Raw genomic sequence first — 20576 nt, 5'->3', positions numbered from 1 at the left:
CATTATGTGTCACTGCAGCAAGCAACAAGAGGAACCCATGTGTGCAAAATTGATGCACACTAGAAGTTTGAAAAGGTTCCAAAGCTGTGACTGGAAATCCTTTTTATACTCTAAACACATTAATCATTGTTTCTTATTGAAAGTCAACATCCCGTTCAAGTTAATCATGGCTTCAATTTATGACTATAACCATCTTACCACATACCACTGCATGCATTGTACAATGGAAACATGTAGCCTCACTGTAATTAAGATATCTGCTTCACATACCAAAATGCAGTTGCTCCATTTTTCATAGTCACAAAGCCACTTACAGGCAGGTATTAAACTGTAACTACATCAAGAGCAATTTTAGCTGGTGGCATTGATACTTTTACTTTTCTTAGTAAAGACATCATCACTTTTGTAATCATGCTCTGGCTGCATTGACAGTTCTTTGTTTACAAGAAAATTTAATGCCGCTTTGAGATCTTCAAAGACATCATCTTGGGCTCCAGTATGTCAGAAAGAAAAAAATAACAATTCAGGCTGTCCAAACTTGCTTATGGTAGTATCAGAGTGCATAGCTGAACAGAATGAGTGCCATGAACCTGACATGCCTGACGTATTAATCAAAGACAACATATGTACCCCAGAGGCCTAGCACCAAATTGCCCTCAAATTCATATTTAGAACTAACTCCTTGCTAGATAAAACCAATGCAAGTGTCTTGGTCAATACAGCTCCTGAATCTGATCTGATAAATAAACACCACGATGTTTTCATGAAAACATCAACTGGCTAAAACATTTTACTTTTTCTTTCTTTACTACCCCATCTTTAGATCTCAAGCACTTTTTACTTTTTCTGACTTTTCATAAACATGTGGATGGAGCCTAACTTTGCAGACATTGAAAGTGCTTCCCTATTTTCTTTATAGTATTTTATTTACATCAATGACTCTCCCTCATCTTGGCAATGAGAAAAAAAATTATAATCCACTATATGAAACATGTTTCAAAGTACATTAAAAATCAATTCATCTCAGCTTGAGAAAAACATTTTTGTATTGTATTTGCTCAAACATGCCCCATGCTCCCGCCTTGGACATACCTTTGAGTTTGTTGTGTTCTGAGTCGGCTGGGAAGAGAGAGTCTGGGAAAAGTTTGGGGAAAGTGAGACCAGCATACTTAGGTCGGTTCTCAACGTAGTTCCGCACTGTGGGTTGTAGCTTCTTCATGAATTCTGGACAAGGTGTTCCTAGCTGCTCAATTACTTTATTCCACTGGTCAATATCTGAAGAGCGGTAGTTAAGGGAAAAAATGTGCAGCCTACTAGCTTTTTTGTTTGTTTGTTTGTTTTTTAGCAACTCATAAAGGTACTTAATTCCCACCCAAGATACTTTTCAATCAATGTCTTGGTTCATCATCATGACTTGAAGCTTTATAAGCCATAATGGGTCAGACACTTATAGCACCTAGCTTACTGGTGGACACTGCACAAACAAATATTAATAATAATAGCTGGACACTCTCTCCCTGTTGGTCATGGATGCTAGTCTATTTCTGTTTTTAAATCCTAGCTTAATGGCTACTGTCTCTTACACCTGTGCAACCCCACAGACATCAGTAGGGCTACATGGGTGTAACAAATCTTATTTGTTCAGCTGGGAATATTAGTCATAACTGTCACATTGTGTAGAGTGGTACCCAGTGGAGTGAAAAGAGTTCTGCAAGGGGAGAAGTTACCCCTAACTTGTCCTTCACAAATAATTGATTGCTCATGAAGAAAGGAGAAAACATTTTATTTGGGAATAAACAGGTTATGTGACAGAAAAGACTTATTTGCCAGAAGTTCCCAGAGATGCATAAACTGAAATGCTGCATCCTTGTGTCTTTATTCTTCCTAGCCATTTATCAGTTCCTAGTTTTATAAGAACAACAAAAACTATTTGGCAAATTGTTGTAAAAATGTAATGTGTTTTCTTGACTGTTCACCATTTCCTCTAACAAATATTTTCTATTGGTACACAATGTACCAGTTACACACACATATTTCTTTTGTTTTCCTCTAACATGACAACAAACAAGAAACAGTTCTTATGCCTTCATCATGAATGCTAGCTTCCACATGCTTTCATACTCAACCAAGAAACTCTCTCTCTTATTGGGGGGTTTCAACAGGCAACTATTTTAGCTTTCCTGGAATACTAATAAGCATATCTGCTGAATGATTTGTCACACTTCTAGACATGTTCAGACAATGCCCTGCTGTGTCAAATAACAAAAAAAAGGAGAGGTAATGGTTGATCAAGGATATTGCCTTTAAAACCAGTCCCACCTCCCTCTCACAATCCCTGCATTCATCAGGCTAAGGATTTGAAGAATATGTGAGATAATATACAAATAGACAAAGTGATGCACATTTCTACCAAGAAACTGTCACAAGCATGTAGCTAAGGAAGCTTCATGAGAACCCATTAGAAAGAGAACATTCATTTTAGAAAGTTTATTTCTGATGCAGCATAGTATGAAGATAATCTTGTTTTCATTATTGTTAATTGTTTATTTACAGTAGTGCCCACTCTGTGCTAAAAGATTTCCGAACACTCAAGAAGAACAGCCCCCACTGTGAGGAGCTCACAATCTAAGGGCAGAAAAGTGGCCAGAGGAAAGGGAATAACAGTAGACAAATTACATACAATTTGCATTAGAGATGGCTGAAAAACTGGAACATTTGGGGTTTGACATTTCCATGAAACATGTCTCCTTTTGTTATCAGAAAATTTAAAAATTCAATGTTTTTCAACCAACTGGGATGAATTTTTCATGAAAATTTTGTTCCTCATTTTCACTGGAAGATGTAGAAATTCCAAAATTTTGGACCATCTCTAACTGGTACACAAGTCAACATGTTCACTGTAGGTTGCATGGCAGAAGTGAGTCTTTAAGAGGTCTTTAAATATGGGCTTTGCATATAAACTCATGAAGGTTGCACAATGTATAGAAAACATGAAAACTGTGTGATGAGGCTGTACCATGTGAGATCACATGAAAGAGGGCACAGAAGTGAAAATGTGAGCAATTAAAAATGGGTAGACAAGGATGGGAACACTAGTGGAGCAGAAGGCATGGAGACAATATGAAGCTTGATGAGGAAAGATATGTAGGAGGGGCCAAGTTATGCAGAACTCTGAAGGTGGTGGGAAGATGCTTACATTTGATTTGACAGCCGATGAAAAGCCAGTGGAAAGATTCAAAGAGAGAAAGAGTTATATGAGCAAATTGATGAGCAAAGGAAGGGAGTTTAGTGACTGTACTGTGTATGAACTGCTGGGATCAATGTGCGTATTTGAGGGACCAATAATCAAGGCAGGACATAATGAGGGCCCGAATGAGAGATTTGGCTGTGGAGATGGAAAAAACAGGATGGATCTTGGAGACACTGAGGAGGAAGATGTGTTAGGATTTGGATGCCTAGGGCATGAGAGGGGTTTGTGGGCAGGGAAGATGGGGGTGATGCTGACAGTGACTGAGAAGGGGGAAGTAGAGAATGCTAGGGAGGGTAGTTCAGCTCCACTTGCGTTCAATCTAAGCTGACAACAAGACATCTGAGAGGAGATGGAAGAGAGACAGGCTGAGATGTGGGATTGGATGGAAGGAGACAGTTTAGTGATGGAGAGAGAGATTTGTAAGTCATCAACATAGAGATGATAGTTGTCATTACCCACAGAGAGGAGTAAAGTTAGCAAAAGGTGAAAGACAAACCCTGGACAATTACTTATAATCTCCTAAATGGTGTTGTGTGTATGCAGTAACTTCCAGCACAGCTCTCATTTTCGTGGTCAGTAACTGCTATTGTTTAAGTCATCTTGGAACCTCATCTACCATAGAACTCAGGATTACTATTTCCAAACTTCTGAGAAGCTTTGGGGACAGAAATAGGTCTCCTACCAACTAAATCACTGCATGTTAAATGAATGTTAATGCAGCCACATCCCCAAAATCAATATAATTATGAAAGTTACATCATCACAAGGTACCGTCTGGCCTGTTTTTAACTTCTCTTACAAGTTCAAGGTTTGCTTGTTTTTTTTATATGAATGATTGCTCTTTGTCTGCATCTTACTTCTGGACTAATGCTAGACAATTCTACAAAAAATTATTTGTGAACATTTGGTTAAGTAAAAATAATAATTCTACTTTTAAAAAATTCAATAGCCCTTTTACTTTGCTTCTTGTGAGCATTCAGATAATGAAACTTTCGTTGATGAACATTTTAATGGAAAGAGAAAGTATTGTAAATACATATTCATGCCAGTATTCACATAAGTATTCACACTGGCCAGCTAGAAAGCTCTCTGTAAGTTGGGAGTCATTCACATTAAGGGACATTTCCTGTTCGTTCATTATTCAAAATCATTGCTTCATGCAAAAATATTTCAGCTCATCTATTACTTGTGAACTATTCACTCACCTTTCTTAAGTTACTATTCTCCTTGTGGACTGGAGAGTTATCACATGGTACTGGTTCTGTTCTCTGACTTGATGATTCCCAAACTCATAAGAGAACTTTCACGTTAACTGCTGAACACTTAACACATGTCTAATTTATACTTTTAAGAGTTGGATTTTGTGTTATTCAATAGATTTTATAGCCTTGCAAAAAAGTGAAGCTAAATTAGTAGGTGAACCCAAAGGCTTTTCCTGGAAAGGTAACATAATTTAGAAATACCTAGGTACAGGAGTTGCTTTGAAGATGATACATGGTAGGTATATACCACACAAAACTAATCCATACATTAAGTTTCAAAAAAATCATATCAGGCGATGGAGAGAAAGGAAAGAAAATCTTTTCCAGGCATATTTTCATTTACGGGAGCAACACCAGATTCGCCGATAAAACTTTGCCTTTTTTGTGTACATTGGCTTAAATATATTTGGCAAAATAAGGGGTAACAAAACTACTACTACTAAATATAAGCACCACAGCCAGAGGTTATGGGTCTATTCCAGGCATGGATGGGTGAGGCTCTGGGTCCTGGGATGTGCATAATGATTCCTTCTGGTCTTTAAAGTCTCTGACTACATGGGATGAACTGAATTGGGTGTGATTTTAGTTTTACAAAATTCAACCTTACAACCAGTGGCGGTTCACATTCAGGTGGCCATTTGCCCAAACTTGCAAAATCCAGAAGAGAGAAATCACAAATGTTACTATGAATAATATGGTCTAGCATAGGTGGAGATGAACTTTTCAAAAACAGACCTCTAAGTATAGATGCTATCAAATGAAATTTATCATGGAGCAGAATATGTCAATTGAGCAATCCATGTTACATGAGAAAATCCATCCTCTTAAATTAATTCTGTCATCATAACCCACAAAACAAAGTATTCTAGCCCAGGGTGAAGCCATTGTAGGCAGCTGTGACTACTCAAGCTGGAACAAATCTCACCATAATTAAAACAGTATGCAAATTAAATTAGAATTGATTGGGAATTTTATGATAATTTTTTTCCACCTGAAAATGTCCATCCATCAAAACTGAAACTGTTCCTAGGAAAGGGTTGGTTTTGATAAATTTCTTGATTAGAAATATTTTTGGAAAAAAATAATTTTCAAAGTGAAGTTTCATTTTTCGGTTCAAAATGACATTTCATTTTTTAAAATAGTTAATTTATAGTAAAACTGGTTTAAAAGCTTAAAAAACGTTGAATCTCAAATGAAATATTTTGAAATTACTGAAATAAAAATGTTTCAGCTGACCCAATCTGGATTTTTTTAATATGATTTTAATCCTGAATCATGATAGGAAAAATTTAAAATTTTTGAAATTTCATAGGACAGAAAACCTGTTTCCTGCCCTGCTCTAATTAATACAGCAGAGGCCAATATACTGGACTCATGACATAGAGAGGGGAGGCATTTCTGTGCAGTTATTGGAACAGGAGACCAGGAGTCAAAACAGGAGTTCTACTTCCATTCCCAGCACAGTCTTACTATATGATCTTGAACTATCTACTTCAGTTCTTTGTACTTCAATTTACCCATCCATAAAATGATTATAGGAGTGCAGTGAGGCTAATTAATTGTTTTAAAAAAATTAACCAAAAAACTGAGCTCCTCATATGAAAAGGGCTTTCTACATGTGAGGTACTGCCACATATAATATATAATCTTAATTTTTATATATATATATAAAATATATATATAAAATAAACAATTTTAATACCTAACTTTTAAATCCATAACAATGTACTGATTAGGAGTTGTTTTTGTAGTGGATATAACATCAATCAGGTACCTAGTATGCGAATGACAACATCAAACATTGCAAACTTCACATTTCACAAGGAAATCCCTTAAAGAGCTGCTGATGCTTCATGGGAAAACAATTATTTGGGAAAGGTGAATGAATAGGGTTTTTGTTCCTTAAGATTTCTTCCTGGTTGTCTTCCACTTGACTAAATCTATGTTTTGTGTCATCATAGCATAGCATCAGGATTTAAAAGGAGGAATAGATAGCAGAAACAGATGAGTTCTGTAAAACAATGAAGCAGTTTTTACAGATAAATCCCTAGTAATAAAAGATGGGGAAGAAAAGTACAGAAGAAAAATGAGTCTAGATTGCTGCTTGCTTTACTCACACTAGTATATTTTAGTTCTACTGTTACTTCTTTCTATTTACCTGCACTTAGCTTGTCCATTACTTTCTAAAAGTCAAATGCATGAAAGGTACAGTTGCATATTGGTCAGGCAGTAGCACCCCATTTAGTGTCTGGTTTTGTAGAGTTACTGGATCAAATTTATCCATGGTGAACTTTCTGGTGTAACTCCATTGACATAAATGGCTTTACACCAGGGAAAAATGTCTCATCCTAGATACCTTTCCACCCCAATGTTGATCAGAGTCAGTGACAATACTCAGAGGGGAAATGGGACACTTGTAAAGAGTGGCCAAATGCTGCAGTGACACAGCATCTAGATATTCAGGGCTTGGAAAACCACTTGCTTACTTGCCACTGCAAAGACAAAAAGCTTTCCCTGGCCAGTGGGCAGAAACAATGTCCTCAATGCTGCAAAATATAAACTTTGATTTAAAACAAATGTCTAAGTTGGAGCCCTAGATGCATATGTAGTGGTCAAAAACAGAGATGATGTGAACGGTGGCTAGGTTGCATATCGGTAAATGGACGAGTGTGAATGTAACTTGCATGGCAACAGAAATGAGGTGAATGGAGTGGCATCAGGAAACACTACCACCATGATGATATATGCAGACTTAAGGTGAAGTAAGCTTCCCCTGGGCTCAATAAGGAAAAGTACCTTTCATTAGTTTTGGGTAGTAGACAGGGAATAACGATTTAGTTAATAAAGTGGGGGAGCAATTCACATTTTAGGATAAAGGCAGGGTCCAGATGTGTACATTACAATGTGTTTATGGTTTCAGGTACATTAATTATAATGCCTGCTTGGTCTTTGGCAGCAATTCAGAGCTTTGGATAGACTTCTGGTGTTTTGTGTCTGACAGCACAAACAATTAATTAGATGTCAGGTAAGTGATGTAGCCATTCTAACGTGGCAGCATCATCCACAGATATCAGCACCAGAAAGACGATAAAGAGGGCAATTCATAACCAGATGGCATGCTGTTTGTTCTTGAGTTCCGCAGGGGCAGGATGGGGAGCTCTAGCACCCCCAACAGTAAAGATGTAAGTTAAATCGCCCATGAACACAACATATCCCGCTGTAATGAAGAAAGATCTTTCAGTTCATATGGTTGTTCTAAGAGGCATGTGAGAGCTGATCCAGACAGGATAGGGGACACAGATCTCAGTTGTCTATCTGCCAAGAAACTTGCCATCGATCCAAAATATTGTCCCACATGACATGTTGCTGCCACGCTTTAGAAAGATCACGTCTGATGTCCTGTCTGAGAGGCTCAACTATTTCAGAAAAGGGACGTCTTTGACATTAACTACTATTTTTTATGGGGCGTTCCAATGAAATTGTGAAGTAAGCTGTCTTGATACGTAGCTATGCATAGTAATGCAGCCAGGGCCCTGACTTCTCACCAGGGAAACAGTGCCAGCCAGGAGCAGACAGTTAGAAACTGGAGTTGTCCAGCTCACACCAGTGATGATACAAAGGCAGAGTGGATCTTCAAGTCCAATATCCACAATGACGATGGAGACCCATGCTCCCAACACAGTATTCAGTAGGTGCAATAATTAGGGCACTGGTAGATGTCCATAAAGTTGCAGCACTACTGCCCCATGAGTTGACAACAAGCCTGTGGAAGTGTGCAAATCTTGGCTTGATTTTAATCGCATCTTCTTGATATGTTTTTGACAGGACAGAGTGTGGTCAAGCTTTATCCCCAGATAAATAGGGTACACTTCAAAAATAACTGGCTAATTGCTCAGAAGGACCTGCAGCTGTCGATGAGCTAACTGGTTGGCAAGATGGAAACAAGATGATACTGTCTTTAGTGCATGCAGTTTAAGACACCGCTTCAAAAAGTTTTAGGCCAATGTGTCAAAGTCCAATGACAGGCAGAATTCCTGCACCTACAAGCTTCTTCTAGCTATTTCAAGCCAGATGTCAATGGTGTACATAAACTTAGTTGCCAAGGTGGGAGACATGACATGGGTGACTTGTGATTGTCAAGTATGAAGCTGTTTCAAGTCACCCATGTCACATGAACAACGGATTTCCCCAGGGATCTGTACTCATTCCAATGCTCTTTGGATAGACCAACAAGGCAAACAAATGCCATGCTTGAACCACCAGGTCATGTATTCCTTAGAATATTCACAGTCTCAGGGAAAACATTTTTCACATTAAAGTTTTTATTTTAATACATGACATTGTTATGCTGTGCTAATTGACTCAGACTTATTATTTAACATCAGAGTCATCAGTACACTCTTTAGAAAGTTACAGGTGACACTGAAGTGTCATGGGCATTTATACAAAACTTTTTTAAAAAATTCTAAGAAAATTCCCTCCCCCACAAAAAATATTGTTATCCCAATTTTAAATGTAAAAATATTATTTATTAATGTCAGGAGGAAACTTTAAAAGAAAGTTTTGTCAAACTCACGAATGTTGGAAAGCTTAGAAGTTGGAGGACTAAAAACCAAAACATATTAGAAAATATTGACATGTCTACTTAAGGTCACCCAAATCACCTTAACTTATTCCCCTCTCTCTCTCTACCCCAGAACAACCAAAACTAAGGCAAAAAAATTTAAGGCAATGAATATCTTAATCACATCAGTGACTCCAAAATAGAGAGGGAATCTAAGTCGACAGGATCTTATTCTTGTGGGTAAAATTAATTACATGCAATTAAGGCATTTTTGACTGAAGTTAACTGGTACTAACATTGTTAGGGTGATATTGTCCCATCTTCTTTAAGACCATAGACATTCACCCACGAAAACAAAAACAAAAGCAAGATTTTTACATCTCTTCACAAAATGTGATCACATTTGAGTACAATCATTCAGGACAATACCCAAAAGTACACGTGTTTTCAAATGTAAAAATGATGTCACAATCTAAGACTTCTAGCCATTGGGCCCAATTTCTTATTTATACTATGACAACTGTTGTCGTTCTAAGGGCCAGATCCTCAACTGGTGTAAATCATCATAACTTTATTGAAGTCAATGACATTTTATGTCAACTGAGGATCATACCCAGATAGTAAAAAGGGCCCTTAAAATTGGTGTAAATATACTTTGCTGCAGAAGCATAAAGTGGACTTAGTGTAAATAAGAATGAGGCTCACTATGTCCAGGGCTACAGCTATTTGGTTCTTGCTCACATGATCAGAGGCTAATAGATCACCATATGCGAGATCGGGAAAGAAATTCCACAGCACAGATTAGTAGTGACCTTGGGGTTTTCTCAACTTCTTCTGCAGTGTGAGGGTGCGGGTCACTTGCTAGGATTATCTGGGTATATCTCACTTAATCAATTCCCTGCATCGCAGGTGCCTCATGCATTGGTGCATCTCAGTCTCTCCTATTGTCTGCCTATGGCACATAATAGTCTAATCTCCTGCAAACTGCAATGCTTGGTCTTACGTTGATCATTGAGTTTAGCACACAGATGCTGAGTTGTGTTGTTGGCTGTGATATACAGGAAATCAGACTAGATGATATGGTGGTCCCTTCTGGCCTTAAACTCTATGAGAAGACTTGATCCAAAATTAAATATATCAAATGGAATGGTGTGACTTGGGATCACTATCATATCACAGATATATGGGCATAAAAGACAAAGGCCACTTACATATTCCATTGCTGCTCAAAAACACAGTAAAACTATGCACATATATGGATTTAGTAAACTGACTTTCATAAGTCCTTATCTCAATCTTCCTCATCAAGAGTTCTTCAGCAAAATATCGCCACCAAAACCTTAAGGGGCAACATGTGTGTGCAGGATGGAAGCTTGGCAAGGGAAGAGCGCAAAGTTAATGTCATTTGAGTGAAGGTTTATCTTGAGAGTGGATTCTTAAATTTGAATTTCCAAAACTTCCAACCCTTTTTTTAAACTGTAACATTCTCTTAAGGGTTTTTTCAATATTACTAGTCAGTAAATAATCACATCCTTATCCCAATATTAAAATAACTATTTTCCTAAACAAAACAAAAATCTATACCAGGAAAATACTTTAATATAAAATATTTTTGCAAAGTTAAAATTGCACAATTAAGCCCTGACCAAGTCAGGAAATTCAGAAGTTAAGGTTGAATGTGTAACCTTTAGCACCATCTCTTGGGGCACATATGAATAATGATACTTGGCTCAATCTTCCTTACATAACTCAGAGGAGTATTTCCATTGAAGCCACCTGTGAGAAAGGTGAGCAGAGTTTGTTCCACAGTTTTTAATCCAGATTTCGCTCACACATTTCAGTGGGATTACCTGCTTGAGTAAATTTAAGCCAGTGGAACTAATCACACATCTAAGGAGAACAGGGTTTGGCCCTAAGAGAAATATACTGTACCACTATTTCTCAAAATAATAGAATTCTTTCTACAATTGTAGACATATAATAATAATAAAAGAAAGACTGTGATTCCATAGTCAAAGATTGACCTCAGACAAACCACTTTAGCAGGAGAATGCTCAGCATCAACAGAATCTTCAGGGAGCTTAATTATTAAAATTTAAGAAGTCTCTGCCAAGCACGTGCAAATTGCAATTTTTCTGATTGACCAGATAGTGAATTTTTAGAGACAAGAAAAGGCATATCTCTGAAACATAAGGCCACCCCCTGCCAAGTTTCAAGTCCCTGCTAAAAGCATGGTCACCAGAATTTTTTAACTCGGGCAAAGCAACGTATTTTTTCCCTAGCCTCATTCTTGGAAATGGCTTAACTGTTTTTGCTAAAATATTCAAAAAACATTGATCCTGAGGCAGATAAATGATATGGATAATTTCAGCCCAAATGGTTAGATTTAACAAAGTCATAAGCAACTGAAAACAAGATCTTATAATGGGAATTGTCAATGAACCCTAATAATAGGTGGTGATACATATAGCCCCACCTAAAAATACATATATTCATACCCACACACCCATATATTTCTGCAATAATTAAACAAACTGCATTTAATTTTCACCTTTTTACTTTTTTCATCTGTGTTTTCATTTTCTCTTTCACGTGCTCTCTCATATCTATATCTACACACCATTCATATAGTGAAAGAGAAAACTGTTTATATGTAGGTCCTTTATAAGTACCGTTTCACTTTATCAGTAATGATCATATGTGGTGGAAAAAGGTACATACGCTGTTTCTTTATCTGTAAATGTGTCAACTGTCCTTCAAAATTAGAGGACCAAGGTCTAGAATGGGCAACATTTAGTTCTGAACAAACGACAGGTTTGAAGTTCAATATCTTGTGATTCATCAGGATAGAAATGGAAGCTTTTAAACTAGCAGCTAAACCATTAGAAATCTGAAAATCTCCTTTTCCTATAGTATAAGGCATTTGTTCTTAGCCTTGTTAGACCCTGATGTCAAGCCATATGTAACATTATTAGTTTTAGAAAAAACTATTCTAGGTTACTTTTAAAGGCTTGTAAAATGGATTTGGTATACTTCCATCCTTGAGTCCTGTACAGTTGGATACATGCTGTAAGGCATCTGGTTTTCCAGATGGAAGCAATTATTTTAAAAATTGCTAAGACAGTTCTAAAACAGTTTTAAAAAATTATGTGGCATACACAGAATTCATGATTGTGTGGTGGAATATGGCTTCGTAAATGCTGAGTCACATGGCCGTCCCATACTCATGCTGATAAAAGTTTACAAACGACACCATCAGATTTTCCCCATACATGGTCATCATATACATTCCCATATGCATTCACACTACTGCATTCACAAACTTCCTAGTGAAAGGTTACAAAAGTTGTTTGGAAGCTGTTCTTGAAAAAAAAAAATAAAGCTATGCATAACCTTTCCTTTCGTAGTTAACCACAGGAATTAGGGTGAGTGAGGCACCCATTACTCCTTTGTGCAGGTGACTCAAATCACAGGTAGCATTGTGGGAACAAGGGCATTCTCTGTGGGGCTGGTATGCCCCCTTCTACTCCTACCCAAGAGGGTGGAGTACATGCAAAACAAGAGGAAACTGTGAGGCAGAATCTTGCTCAGAGCTCGTGAAAAAGCTACAATTCATTCCTTAATTGAAGGTCCTGAACTGTAGGCCCTCAACCATAAATCCCAGCATTGCTGCAGCTGAGACTGGACAGAGGCAAATATGGAACCAAAAAAAGTGTTCCACCTCCTTTGAACCAGCTGTAGCATAGTCGAACACTGAAAACGCTAGGAAAGGAGTGCAGCATTTTACAATTGTGAGCCAATGAAGACTGAAGGAACTGTTAATGATGTAAAACTTCCATCTACAATTTGATCATTTCTCAGAGACGACTTGTAAAAGAATAACAGCTAAATTCTGCTCTCGCTAACACTTGTGTACACACAATTAATTTGGAGGGTTGACAAGGGTAAAACAGAGCTAGACCTGCTTGCAATTTCTCCACAATCATATTTGCTTGTAAAATTTGCAATTCTAGCTATTTGGTTTGTTACATAAGCCATCCAATTCAGAAAACAGAAACAATATCATGTGATTATATATAAAAATCAAACTCATGTGACTTGCAAACTGTGAATTTTATAATCAAATACACAATTTAAAATTCGTTTTTGGTCAATATTCAAGTTTTTGAATTTGTAATCACAGATGCTGACTCCAGGGATGCTCCAGGGCTCAAACACTTATGGAAAGAAAGAGGGGGTGCTCAGCACCCACCAGCCACTGTGGTTCCAGGGCTCCTGGCTGGCTGCTGATCAGCTGTTTGGTGGTCCAAGCATTGGCCAGCAGACCAGCAAGCAGCTGCCAGGAGGCACTTGGGGGAGGTGGAGAGGAGAAGAGGGGGAGAAAGGGCAGGGCAGGAAGAGTCAGAACGAGGGTGGGGCCTCGGGGAAAGAGGCAGAGCAGGAGTGGGCCTTGGGGCAGAGCAGTGGTGGAGCACCCACTGGGGGGAAAAAAAAGTCAGCATCTGTGTTTGTAATTGCTTTTCATGAGTATTTGTGTTAGTCTTGAGTGTTCAAATGTTCATGCAAGGCGAATGTAAAAGCATAACAAACACTTTTCAGATCAAATTTTGTTTGTTATTTGAAACAGATATTTGCAGAAAATATCCTCACAGGTTCTCTCTGCTTGACTGAGAACAAAATTTGGTCCACTGACTTTCTTAACCAATTTCCCTTCTTTCTTACACCTGGCAATAACAACAAAAAAAATCAGATTTCCAAGTCTTCTGTTGCTATAAATATCCACAGGTTCCTCCTATGTGATATTTACTTGATAGAGTAATGATAAAAGTCCTACTTGTGCAAAACACTTAAGCATGTGCTTAATTTCAGCATACCTTTGAATCCAACTGGAATGAATGTGAATGAAGCATATGCTTGTAATTAAGAAAATGCTTAAATGCTCTGCTGAATCAGGGTCACAAAGGTTATAGACCTTATTTCCTGCTGGCATTACTCCATACTGTGTCAATATTGATTGCGTGACTCCAATGAATTCAGAGTTCAAGAGCATAACTTGAACCAAAGAAGTGAAGCAGAACACATTTTGGGCCTGATCTTTTCAATTTCTGACGACTCCCAATTTCCATTCACTGCATTAGATATTGTGAGCTCAGTAGTTTCAGGGGGTACTCAGCACCTTGCAGGATCAGATCCCCTTAGTCTCTGAACGGTGATGAGAGGAGTTGGATTTGGTGGTTATGACATACATTAGAAAAGAATGTTTTTTTCAAGAAGCAAGTTCAACTGTTTGAAAAAGAATTTATGAATTGCAGCAGAGTACCAGTGAAGAAAGTAAGGGAATTGCTGAAAATTACAACAGAGTTGCACGTAAAATACAGTGCACATATAGCACCATAAATAAATACATAAATAATAAAATTTTGTTGCTAATGTCATTTATTATTATAGTAGCACCTAAGAGTCCTAGTCATGGACCAGACCTCCAATCATGCAAAACATATGAGGAGAACAAATGAACTCAATTAAGGAATAATTCCAAACTAATCAGCAGTTGCTAATGGCTGATTTCTGGGAATTATTGCTATAGTAAACTGAATTTAATAGTTTAATTAAAGAGGCTTTTTCTGATTTATTTTTAATAAGTATAAAGCTGTGTGTGGTAAAACTCATCTTTTAAAATTAATATTCAGGGTATGTTCAAATAGTTTTATACCTTTTCCTGGTAACATTTTTAGTTAAATCTAACAAAGCTAAAGCTATCAGCCTAACAAACAATGGAACTACAGTGCTGAGCTACAGCAGTCTGAATGCTTCACCCTATCCCACAATTTCCATAGAACACACAGAAACACATCCTGGGCTGAATCCTTAGCCAGTGCTAACTGGAATTACACCGATTCACACAGCAGAGAATCTAGCCCAATTCAGCTTTCTGGGTCCAAGTCCTGTTTCCATGGAAATCTAGTGGCATTTTGCCATTAATTTCAATGGGAACAGGAGCAGCCCATATTTCAGCCATGTATCCATCAAACATATGGACTGATATCAGAAACTACTGTATTGAAGGCAGTCAAGATCAGGAGGTGGGTGGGGGGAAGAATTCTTTTTTCTTCTTTAGTAAGTCTTTAGATATTACTATTTCCCCACATTAATCAAATAATTATACCCTTTAAAGATATCAATGTGAATATATCAGATGCATGAAAAATTAATCTAGCAAGCAAGTGATAGCACAAAAATGATAATCAGAGAGATTACAGTGCACATAATGCATTTGTAGCCACATATGTAGCTAACACCTGAAGACTTCTCCCTACTCTTCCCTCTTGGTCTTTTATAAGCACAGGGTCCACATGAGAAATAAAATCTAAAAACTTAATGGTCCAAATGGTTCTTGTTGTAATTCCTTTGAGTTACATCTGAATGAACTGAAATTTCAGACTGACAGATGTTAAAATAATGAAGCATTTATTGAAGTTTGTGTAGAAATCTCAAGGGTACCTTTAATCAGGAAAAAAAAGAATTCCTCAGTGTAGTAAGTGCAGAACTGTACAACGACTAAAAAGCACACTCTGTTTATTGGGCCCTTACACCCACTGATTTAAAATAAGTTTAACTATATTTGTTTGCAGTATTGCTGTAGCTGTGATGGTCCCAAGATATGCAAGAGAGATGGCAGGTGAGGGAATATATATTATTGGACCAACTTCTGTTGGTGAAAGAGACAAGCTTTTGAGTTTTACAACGCTCTTCTTCAGGTCTAGAAAAGGTAATCAGAGTGTCATAGCTAAATACTTTGTATTTATAATATAACGTATAATGTATTTAAATATAACGTATTTAGCTGTGACACTCTGGTTACCTTTTCCAAACCTCAAGAAAATCCCCTAGAAATTCTAACTATACTGAATTCTATCTATAATGAAAAAACTCTACTTCCATAAAATCACATTAATTGCTTTAACAGAGAGAGGAGAGGCTTATCTGCTCTAGTTCCATTTTTTTAAATCATAATGAAAATGAAGTCTATTACAATGATTTAAAGCAGAGTCTTGACTCACTAAGTTAGTACAATGCAGACTACTCTCAGTTATAATAAAAAGTAAAATCCCACATTGGAAAGCATTTCCTAGTTAAATAGCATTGTGTTTCTATGTACAGTGATCGCCATTAGAAAATCAACATTTACCAAAAAGTAGGATTTGAGTTATCATCTCTTCTCCCTAAACTGTGGTATCTATGATTTACCGCTCACTGATATATATTGTAAGCCTTGATTTTTAATGGTACACACTATAAAACATAACTTGAACATTAAAATATTGTCATTTATAAAAGAAAATAAGAAAAGGTAATTTGAGACAATTATAGTGCAACATAACTAATAAACAGATGGTCACTGGCTGCTACCAGCAGAAATGATGAACAATACATAGCATCATGTTTATTCTTTCATGTACTATACTCACTGTGTTCTCCATGTAAGCCTTTTACTAGGAGACAAAGACATTATAGCAAGGTACAGGCTTTGCAAGCATTTTGTAATGGGATTTATCCCAGTTATTTAGATACATTAAATGTATATCAGCACTAGTCTATTACCAAGGGGTTTGAGGGGAAGGGATTGAAAGTACCTATAGAGACCAATGGCTGCTAGGAAGGATACGATCAGTGCCAGGAAACAACACAGCACCTTTAATCATTTCTCCCATGATGCACCCTACTGACCACATGTCAACTGAAAACAAAAATGAAATGAAGGTAAACAAGAACACAGCAACAGAACAACAAATAAATGAGAAGACAACTTATCCAATCATGCCAAGTACAGGAGCCTGCAGTTGGTACTTCAGATGCAGTGCCTGCCTTACATTCTTCTGAAAGGTATATCTGGAGGAGCTGTGCTTGTATATATATGTTTGATGAGAGTATAGCTGGGCTGAGAAAAACTGACTCCAGTAATTTTTTTCTCACAAAAATGAGAGACAATACTATTAAACCCTGGAAACTGTGTAAGACCCATGGCTAGCTACTATGCGTTCATGCAAGTTTGCAATTATAATTAAAGAATTTCATTTTTTTTAAAGTTCTCATTTGCTTTCATTACTTAGGATCATACTAGTTTGCGCTGTAAATGAATGCTGGTCTTCGTATTCACTGGGGATATGCAAATCACTTCCCTTTCATCCTTTCAACTACAGGAGATCCATGCATATTTTTAAATCTGAACTGCCAACAGCCACAAGAGAGAGTTTGGTCTTGACAAAACATATCCACCTCTCATTCAGAAATGTGAATAAAATGTGTTGAGATCATTCAGTTTCAATAATGCATGCTCTGGAGTCTGTTGGCTCGCTTCTATTGAATCTCAACAAAGCAGCTAGTTCAGAATGGGTATCTTGAGAAACTCATAAGATTTTCATTCTACATGATAGGAAATGCTAACTTTATAATGGAACGGCTCTGATACAAAGCACTAAGCTGGCCATTCTGGACTGTAATTCAGAGCAAAACCAGAGGCCTGAGTCCCCTCCTGTGGATATTGATGCATCCAAATTGGTTTCAAGCAAGTTACTCATGATTTACACTGATATCAAGGATATCAGAATTAGGCCCTTGAAGTCTAACGTGTAATTAAATTGGTGCTCTCCTCCTCCCTGCTATTGCCAGTGAGGATGAGCTGTTTAACATCATACGGCACAAACACACAAGCTAGCAAGCCTTGAAACTGAACTGCATGTGCCAACTTCTTTCCATGATATTCCATACCAGAGAGAAAGACTGGTTTTTGTTGTGCAGGATCTGTGTGGGGAGAGACCAATGTCATGTTGTTTGCTTTTACTCCTTCTTAAGATTCCAGGCCAACCCTGATTTTGTAACAGTGGCTTAAAGTGGATTTGGTTTCTAAGGAAAATGTACTTACTGTGGAAATCTTAATCCTGACTGTAGTTATGGTTCCCTGTTGTTTTACTTAGCAGATGAGAAGCTTAATCAGCACCAAAAAATGGCTACTTGCTTGGTAGCAATAAGCATACCCAGAAGAACTAATTACTGCTGCTTCCATCACAAGCTAAATGTTATCTAGAATATCAGGAAAAAATAGAGCAAATAGTTGTGTGTCCAACCATTACTAATACATTTATTATCTTAAGAAATTTCTGTCTCATGATATTATTGTTGCAAATGTTAGTTAAAAATTATTTCTATGGAAAATCATCTCATGGTTTAATTGTAAACTCTTTTCATACTATAAAGCAGCAATGGAAGAATTCCTTGCATTCTACTTTACTTGTGCAGTTTTGTGAAGGAAATTCTTATAAGATTTCCAATGCCATACAGACTGGGTAAGAACCTTGGGATTTGACCCAATGTCTGCAGAGAAAAATATGCAGTCTCTTGCTTCCTTTCTTTCTTTAATAAACAGATTTAAAAATCCCTAATAAGACCTCAAATTTGTCACTGCATACGTTTAATAATAGTAAGGAGCTTGAGGCTAAAGACCTCATTGTTATTTATATTACAATAGTGCCCAGAAGCCCTAATTAGGAATCAACGCTCCATGGCTCTAGGCTCCATACAAACATGTAGTAGAGAGATCTAAATCTTAATCCTAAATTTAATTTAGTCTTGTGTTAATCAAGACTATCTCCACTGAATAAAATGGAGTTACGCCAGTTAAAACCGATGAGAGGAGAGAATGTCAATGTCATGTTCACAAAAGCTATCCCCACTACAGCCTCAGATCCAGGAGTCCTCTGTTTATCCACAACAGGTAGCAGCTGTGCAATCTTTCTCCACATTGCCATGCCACTATGCCTTAGCTCTGACCTAGAGAGGAACCACTACAAAGGGAGAAGAGGCTGCTTTATATTCTACCTTTTCACCTCTGCCAAGATGGCCAGGTTAGTCCCATTTATGATAGTTTCTATTTTAATGATGCAGATACCTGTCCACTGAAAACTGAAAACAGACTGCCCTGCTTTGAATAGCTACTTGTTGTAGCACTGCTGGTTGTGGGATTTCTGAGGCAAAGTGTGATGCTTGCTATGCTCATTTGCATATATACAGCCCAGAATATGTAACAGCCCAAACCTATTTCACACAAGTGCTGAGGTGTGAACTCTGAGAACAACCCAAGGAAGTCTGAATATGCTTGTCAGTTCACTTCTCCAAGTCCATTTTAAAGGGGGTTTCTTTGAAGGAGTTCTGCTGGGAAATACTTCTCCAGCTCTTCATGCTTATTGGAGGCTATGGTCCCAGCTACAGAACTGAATCCAGCTGTTTACTTGAAACTTTCAAAGGGAAAAACCAGGACAGTCCTCAGTAGAGTGGGACTGGCTGATAGCAACTCTGGCACATCTCAAGATAGATGCCATAAGTATGTATTCACATGTTGTAATCACAACACAGTACCTGGTGGTAGTAGTTTTTTAAATATAACTAAAGAGGAAAATCATTTTTTAACAATTGTAATTCTGCAGTGTGTTGGGTCAGCTCCCACCGCACCACAGAGCCCAACTCACTGAGCTGGAAAGGCAATGCCCTCAGGGGAAGTGGGGCATTTGATATATTGGTGGGAATGGGCAAATTGGTTTAGAAAATAATAAGAACCACTTCCCTGCTGCTCTCCAAACCAGAGCCCTTTTAAAGGCATGAATACAAACTCAAGCCCTTTTAAGAGTTAACCTCACGTCTTCCTCTTCTGCCCTTCTTGAATCTCTTCACTGGCTCCCAATCTCTTTCTTAATCAAGTTCAAAACTCTTAGTCTTCAACCTCAAGACTCCACATAGGTCTGTCCTTGCTTATATCTTTGCTCTCATTCTTTCCTGATCCCGCCACTCTGCCTACCCCTCTCCCCATAACATACCCTCCATTCCCTTCTCTCAACAACCCTGTGCCTTTTTCATGCTTTCCTCTATGTCTGGAACAGCATCCTACTTCTTGCCACTCAAATTAAATTACTTTGCTCTCTTCCTTCTAACCTCACTTTTCTTGGGTATCTTTCCACTACAGCCTGCTCCTTTTCTGTCATCTCGCTATTTCTTTAAACATTAATAATACACACAGAAACAAAACATGGGAAAATTAACAAAAAAGTAATATACAGAGTCAAAAAATACTTCTACAATCTGCTTCCCATGTAAGATACTGATCTCCTAGCAGCCTGTGTTCCTCTCCGATTGTATAATTGCCTCTCCCTCTTATCAGTTCCTTCCCCCATGATATAGTTATTGAGTTATCTGTATTAATTAGGATCCAATCCTACAAGATGCTCAATGCCTCCTGTGAGATATCAAGCACCCTCAACTCCCGTTGAGTTGAGGACCTTCAGCAGATGATACATGTGCTCAACATCATATGGGCTCAAGCCCTTAGAGGATAAGGTCTTCTGAGCAGAAGCCATGCCTTGTTTTATGCCGTTGAAACACCATACACAACACTAGTCCTATAAAACAATACAAACATTAATTGATTGCCTAGTGGCAATGATAGGGGTCA

The 20576-nt window shown here is 37.7% G+C and overlaps 1 protein-coding gene across 11 annotated transcripts in view; it reads right to left on the bottom strand.

Moving 5' to 3' along the window:
* Nucleotides 1–20576, bottom strand: part of MAPK10 (mitogen-activated protein kinase 10) — a 263109-nt gene that overhangs the window by 38980 nt on the left and 203553 nt on the right. For 9 of the 11 annotated variants that reach the window (XM_030564953.1, XM_030564951.1, XM_030564952.1 and 6 more), the window contains one exon: nt 1093–1275. In XM_030564953.1, the coding sequence (XP_030420813.1) occupies nt 1093–1275 (183 nt within the window). Of the gene's footprint in view, nt 1–1092; nt 1276–16742; nt 16815–20576 lie in introns of all 11 variants that reach the window. The other 2 variants (XM_030564955.1, XM_030564957.1) reach the window with 1 other exon arrangement.

This window comes from Gopherus evgoodei, chromosome 5 (genome assembly GCF_007399415.2).
Source record: "Gopherus evgoodei ecotype Sinaloan lineage chromosome 5, rGopEvg1_v1.p, whole genome shotgun sequence".
NCBI lineage: Eukaryota > Metazoa > Chordata > Testudines > Testudinidae > Gopherus > Gopherus evgoodei.
This window is presented reverse-complemented; position numbering and strand designations above follow the sequence as displayed.